General features: G+C 59.4%; 1 protein-coding gene across 2 annotated transcripts in view; it reads left to right on the top strand.

The window, feature by feature from the left end:
- LASP1 (LIM and SH3 protein 1) overlaps positions 1–6,758 on the top strand; it is a 28,661-nt gene that overhangs the window by 11,652 nt on the left and 10,251 nt on the right. The window contains exon 1 of one of the 2 annotated variants that reach the window (XM_026864778.1): positions 6,316–6,411. The exons of the other annotated variant lie outside the window; for it this stretch is intronic. Coding sequence (XP_026720579.1) covers positions 6,352–6,411 — 60 coding nt within the window. The 5' untranslated portion in view covers positions 6,316–6,351. Of the gene's footprint in view, positions 1–6,315; positions 6,412–6,758 lie in introns of those variants that run through there. 2 annotated transcript variants of the gene reach the window in all.

Below are 6,758 nucleotides of genomic sequence, written 5' to 3'. Positions count from 1 at the left end.
GGGGGGAGTCCCCGGGATCCCTGGGGGGGTTGAAGAGTCGGGCTGAGCCAGCGCTGAGGGATCTGGGGGAGTTGGGAAGGGTCAGGGGGAGGGTCATGGTTGGGCTGGAGGAGCCTCAAGGGCTTTTCCAACCCGGATGATTCCGGGATTGATTCTGTGGAGTGCTGGGACTGACCCTGCCACTGCTCAGCGTGAGACACTCCAGCAATAACCCACCGCTGGGGTCTGGCCCAGCCTGGCTGGAGGCTTTTGCACACCTGGACGTGCCCTGTCACGGCAGCGATGTGCTTTGTGCTGTTTGCTGCGTCTCCGGGAGGTGGGAATGGCCACATGAAGTTTGACATCTGCTTGGACAGGGCTTGTAGCAGCCTCCAGCTTTAGGATTAGACATTTACTTTCTGCCAGTACCTGAGTTCTTCTTCACTGTTGGTTTGTGTCGTCTCTACAAAGGCTGCGTGTGCTTTCAGAAACTGCTGTGTGGCACTCCAGAACAATGGTATGGCTTGTAGCCAGACCACGACGGAGGTCTCCCGCTTTACACTCCCATCCCGGGCATGTCCTGAGGATTCGCTAAACGTGTTGAACTGGTGTGGATGAGAGGCGCAGCCTGTGCCCCGAGCTGGGCATGGTGACGCTGACATGGGCTCTGCCAGGCGTGTGATATTCTGCAGTCCCAGGAAACCACCATGTGAGACTTGTGTGGCCGAAACGGCAGTAAAATAAGCAAGTAAAACCTTCTTGGTCCCCTCCGACCTTTCACAGCTGAAACAGGGAAATGGGCAAAGTGGCTGCGTTTGCTTTGCTTGGGCTGATGTTACCCTCAGGACTGTTTAATGAAACGTTGAAGATGGATTAAGGTCTCTCCAGAAATCAGACAGGCACAAACCTGGAACGGCTTTGTCTCCTGGAGAAAAAAAAGAAAAACACTCCCCTTCCTCTTTTTTGATAAAACTGAGGTTGAGCTGAAGTTAACATGGAGATTGGGGGATAACACGTTTCTCACTGGGTTACCTGCCGGGGGGGCGCTGGGCGGAGGTGAGCGTGCACAGGGAGAAACGCCGTCACCCCCAGTGGCTCCTGCTGCACCCCCCTTGGTGTGTCCCAGCTCGGCTGCTGCCCCCCCGGGACGCTCTGGAGCGGGGCCGAAGCCCTTGGAGCTGCTGGGGGGAGGCGCTGGGTGGGAAGGGGCAGCGAGCGTGGCCGTGGCCTGCGGGAACGTTGCGACTCATGATCCCCCTTCTCTCGCCAGACACTACCCGAAGCAGTCCTTCACCATGGTGGCAGACACCCCCGAGAACCTGCGTCTAAAGCAGCAGAGCGAGCTCCAGAGCCAGGTGAGCGCGCGGGTCTCTCCTCGCCCCGGGGCCGCCGGACTCTGCCCGCGTCCTCCTGCTCTCTGGTGCTTTCCCCCATCCTCGCCCAGAGGAGGCAGAGGCGGGTTTGGGGTGCGGGTCCCTCCTCGCAGGTCTCACCCATCGTGTGAGAGTGTTGCTGTTCCTTTCATCTGTGGGTGCTGGGACCTCCCGGAGGTGGGAAGGGTGCAGCAGGCAGTCTGCCTCTCCCAGTCTGTGCCTTGCACCAGTTTACCTTTTCCCAGCTGATACAAAATCAGGCGAAATGGCAAACGGCTTCATCTGGACAGGCGTTGACTCTCTCGGCAAGTATTTCAGGTAAACCCAAGTCATGTAGGGCTTGAAAGCTCTGGCAAGCAGAAATAAACAGATAGAAGGGATAACGACTGGCACAGATAAGGATTTCTCTCTAGTGGGAAGAGAAGAGCCTGTTTGAGAAGGGTGTTGTCAAGACATGTCCCATTTTACCCCCGGAAGGATCAGCAGAAGTCCCCAGCCACGACGCAGGGCTGTGGGCTGGGTCCTCGCGCCGACGACTCTGGGTGACGGGGTGGGAACCGCGTGGCCCTTGGTCCCCTGGGTGGGGCCAAGGAGCAATCCCCAGGCTCCTTCTCTTACTCCAAGGTACCGAGAGCAGCAATGCGAGCATCAGTTTTGCAGAGAAGCAGCCGGAAGGGCAAGGTTGGCCCAGAAAGGGGCAGTTTTGGCGGGTGGGTGACCCTTCTTGTAGGACTTGGCTGTGTTGAGGCGTCTCAGACGATGCCCCAAACCCTCGTCGTGAGCTTCGGTGTCGCAGAGCTGCAGGCTCAGAGATCGCTGCGCTGGGGGAAGAGGCGTCCAGCAGCAATTTTGGCTTGAGTCAGCGTCTCACAGGAGAGCACAGGATGTGGCAACTGTTCTGGGAATCTGTTTAGGTTTGGTTTTTTTTTCCTTTGAAAAGGGGCAAAAAGGCTGCTGGGGGTGTTGTCAGCAAGGCGTGTTGGCTCGGCTCAGCGTCGGAACGGTCCAGAGGGAGGGGAGCGCGGGCCGTGCCGTGGTGTTTTCAGGGTGAGCAGTCATCTTCTGGGCTCAGTGCATCCTGTCCCCACTGCGCTGTGAAGGATGCAGTGACCTTCCTTCTCTTCCCATTAGCCTGAGAGTGTCGGGAGCTGAGACGCAGATTCCCTGGGAACGCATCCGGCCTGAGGAGGAGGAGGAGGAGGACCCTCAGGACCTCACCTGTTAGAGCTGGTGGTGGTGGTGCCACCAGCATCGAGTTTTGAAACCTCTGCTTTTGTAAGGTCTCTTCCTCAGAGCCGGTTGCCCAACAGCTCCCTGGCTTGCACAAGTGCAGCTCGGCTCGAGCTTAGAGCTAGAGCTCAGCCTGGGGCTGGCTTTGTGTTTCCTAGAGCGGTTAAGGGGAGGCACAGTTGCTTTTCCATGGTAACAATCGAGATAATGCTGCAGCGAGTGGTCCGGACTCTCCAGCGCTGTTCTTACAATGAATTCAGGCTCTTCGTTAGTTGTTGCTCATTAAAGGAGACCTTGGGGAGGGAGCGTGCTCTGCTGCCCGGGCTTTTCCGTAGCTGGTTGGGACTTTCAGCTCCTTGCGGTGTGTGGGAGGTGACTGGAGGCAGAGCCAGCTGCCTTGCAGGGGAGGGGGTGTCTCTTCTTTCGAGCCTGCACCTCCAGAAGTTGGTGTCTCCAAGTCGAATGCCAGCAGGACCAGTGTCCCCGTCACATCCCGCTGGTCCCCTGGACACTGGGGGCTGGAGCGGGGGCAGCACAGGGCTGGGGGAGCCCTCGGCACGCTCCCGGTTGCGTGACAGAGGAGGGGCTGGGGTGCAGGCGGAGGCTTCCAGTTTCCCAGACGCCAGCACCCCACGTTTTCAGGGCTGGTTTCACACCAGGATGAGCTGCAAAGTGGGATGTCTCGGGGTGGGAGGGGGTGGAGGGTGCTGGGGGGGTGCTGGCAGAGCCCCTGCGGAGAGGGGCTGGGAGGGAGGTGGCAAACCTGAACCAGGTGGACGCTGCCAGGCTGGATCGCCCCGAGCCCTGGGGAGGAGAGATCCCAAACACACTTCAGATAAGATCTTAATTCCTCTCTGCCTTTGTTCTGCCTACAAAGGGAGTCTCCTATTTTCCAAGCGCCAAACATTTGTATTTCTTGAAGCGCTCTAGGTAAAGCACCAGCAGCTTTACTGACAGTCCCTGCTTCCTAATTGCGGAGCTGAGCGAACCCCTGGGGACGGGAATAAGTCACCTCAGCCCTTCCAGAGGCAGCGAGGAACGGGGGGAGGAGGTGTTCAGAGCCTTGCAAATTGGCTGGAGGAACTGGAGCCGTTCGCTGAGACAGGGAAAGGCTTGTGGAGAAGGGCTGGCTGGGCTCTGCAGGAGGGCTTCAGTGCTCCCGTCCCCCAGTTCCAGTGCCACCTAAAAGCACGTCCAGGCTGGCACTGCTGGGGCAGGCAGTAAAATCCCTCGTGGAGTAAGGTCAGGGTGATACAAGCAGTCGTACCGTGCCTTCAGGCTTGCACTTCGCCAGCCAGACTCGGCTGTTGGAGCCTTTGGTCCTCGATGTGGGGCTCCCCCCAGAGCGCGTCCCTGCGGGGAGGCTGGGGCTGGGGGCTGCAGTCGGGGACGGGAGATCCCTGGGTCTGTGGCCTCTGCCAGGGATTTCTAACCCGTGGAGGGTCGCTGTCCGGCCGTGGGAGAGATGTTCCCCAGCACTTCTGCCCGTTCCTCTGGGCCAAGAGCTGCTGGGGAGCTGCTGTCCTTGTGGGTGACCCTGAGGAGGCTGATCCCTTATTTCCTCCCACCAAAAATACCCTTGTTTGTCCAGCGCGGTGTGACTGGAAAAGCCGGTTGTTCGCCGGAGGGTGGGGACGGGGCAGCTGCGTGCCGAGCCGGAGCGGGTTCATGTCGCTCCCGATGCCTCCGCTATTTGTGTCGGGTGAGGAGGCGTCTCCTGCTCCGGTCACTGGTAGACGCTGGATAATGATGTCTTGTGCAGCTAAACGAGTCTCCAAAGTGACAGCTTTTACGCCTGCAGCCTTCTCTTACAGCCCACGTGCGGCAAGAAAATTGTAGGTTCCCGTCCTGTGGCTCCTTTTTCAAACTCTTAAAATGGGTGGGTTTGGGCACAGCCCTTCCTGCCAGAGGGTGGAGGCTCCCGTGGTGTGGGAGGCAGGTACCCACCTCCCGTCCCTCCTGCAGCCCCGCAGCCGGCACCTTGGGGAGCTGCTGGTGGCGTTGGGGACGGGGACGTAAGCGGGGTTTAGCTGCTTGAGCCGAGACCTGCGAGGGGTTGTCATGTGTGAAGGGCTGTGCTCCGGCTCCCTTCGGAGAACGCGTGGATGCACCAGTCGTCGCTCTCCTTCCCATTGCCTCTGGGAACATGAATTTTTGGGCCCCTCACCCCAAAAAGGCCATTGAGTGACTCGAGCGTGGCCAGAGAAGGGCGACGGAGCTGGGGCAGGGTCTGGAGCACAGGTCTGCTGGGGAGCGGCTGGGGGAACTGGGGGGGTTCAGTCTGGAGAAGAGGAGGCTGAGGGGAGACCTCCTGGCCCTCGGCAACTCCCTGCCAGGAGGGGGCAGAGAGGGGGGATGAGTCTCTGGAGCCAAGGCCCCAGCGCCAGGCCCCGAGGGAATGGCCTCAAGCTGCCCAGGGCAGGGTCAGGCTGGCTCTGAGGAAGGATTTCTGTGCAGAAGGGGCTGTTGGGCGTTGGAATGGGCTGCCCAGGGCAGGGGGGAGTCCCCGGGATCCCTGGGGGGGTTGAAGAGTCGGGCTGAGCCAGCGCTGAGGGATCTGGGGGAGTTGGGAAGGGTCAGGGGGAGGGTCATGGTTGGGCTGGAGGAGCCTCAAGGGCTTTTCCAACCCGGATGATTCCGGGATTGATTCTGTGGAGTGCTGGGACTGACCCTGCCACTGCTCAGCGTGAGACACTCCAGCAATAACCCACCGCTGGGGTCTGGCCCAGCCTGGCTGGAGGCTTTTGCACACCTGGACGTGCCCTGTCACGGCAGCGATGTGCTTTGTGCTGTTTGCTGCGTCTCCGGGAGGTGGGAATGGCCACATGAAGTTTGACATCTGCTTGGACAGGGCTTGTAGCAGCCTCCAGCTTTAGGATTAGACATTTACTTTCTGCCAGTACCTGAGTTCTTCTTCACTGTTGGTTTGTGTCGTCTCTACAAAGGCTGCGTGTGCTTTCAGAAACTGCTGTGTGGCACTCCAGAACAATGGTATGGCTTGTAGCCAGACCACGACGGAGGTCTCCCGCTTTACACTCCCATCCCGGGCATGTCCTGAGGATTCGCTAAACGTGTTGAACTGGTGTGGATGAGAGGCGCAGCCTGTGCCCCGAGCTGGGCATGGTGACGCTGACATGGGCTCTGCCAGGCGTGTGATATTCTGCAGTCCCAGGAAACCACCATGTGAGACTTGTGTGGCCGAAACGGCAGTAAAATAAGCAAGTAAAACCTTCTTGGTCCCCTCCGACCTTTCACAGCTGAAACAGGGAAATGGGCAAAGTGGCTGCGTTTGCTTTGCTTGGGCTGATGTTACCCTCAGGACTGTTTAATGAAACGTTGAAGATGGATTAAGGTCTCTCCAGAAATCAGACAGGCACAAACCTGGAACGGCTTTGTCTCCTGGAGAAAAAAAAGAAAAACACTCCCCTTCCTCTTTTTTGATAAAACTGAGGTTGAGCTGAAGTTAACATGGAGATTGGGGGATAACACGTTTCTCACTGGGTTACCTGCCGGGGGGGCGCTGGGCGGAGGTGAGCGTGCACAGGGAGAAACGCCGTCACCCCCAGTGGCTCCTGCTGCACCCCCCTTGGTGTGTCCCAGCTCGGCTGCTGCCCCCCCGGGACGCTCTGGAGCGGGGCCGAAGCCCTTGGAGCTGCTGGGGGGAGGCGCTGGGTGGGAAGGGGCAGCGAGCGTGGCCGTGGCCTGCGGGAACGTTGCGACTCATGATCCCCCTTCTCTCGCCAGACACTACCCGAAGCAGTCCTTCACCATGGTGGCAGACACCCCCGAGAACCTGCGTCTAAAGCAGCAGAGCGAGCTCCAGAGCCAGGTGAGCGCGCGGGTCTCTCCTCGCCCCGGGGCCGCCGGACTCTGCCCGCGTCCTCCTGCTCTCTGGTGCTTTCCCCCATCCTCGCCCAGAGGAGGCAGAGGCGGGTTTGGGGTGCGGGTCCCTCCTCGCAGGTCTCACCCATCGTGTGAGAGTGTTGCTGTTCCTTTCATCTGTGGGTGCTGGGACCTCCCGGAGGTGGGAAGGGTGCAGCAGGCAGTCTGCCTCTCCCAGTCTGTGCCTTGCACCAGTTTACCTTTTCCCAGCTGATACAAAATCAGGCGAAATGGCAAACGGCTTCATCTGGACAGGCGTTGACTCTCTCGGCAAGTATTTCAGGTAAACCCAAG

Source organism: Athene cunicularia (assembly GCF_003259725.1).
Source record: "Athene cunicularia isolate RWA chromosome 27 unlocalized genomic scaffold, athCun1 chr27_part1, whole genome shotgun sequence".
Classification (NCBI taxonomy): domain Eukaryota; kingdom Metazoa; phylum Chordata; class Aves; order Strigiformes; family Strigidae; genus Athene; species Athene cunicularia.
Note: the sequence above shows the minus strand (reverse complement) of the source record. Positions and strands in the feature narration are given on the sequence as shown.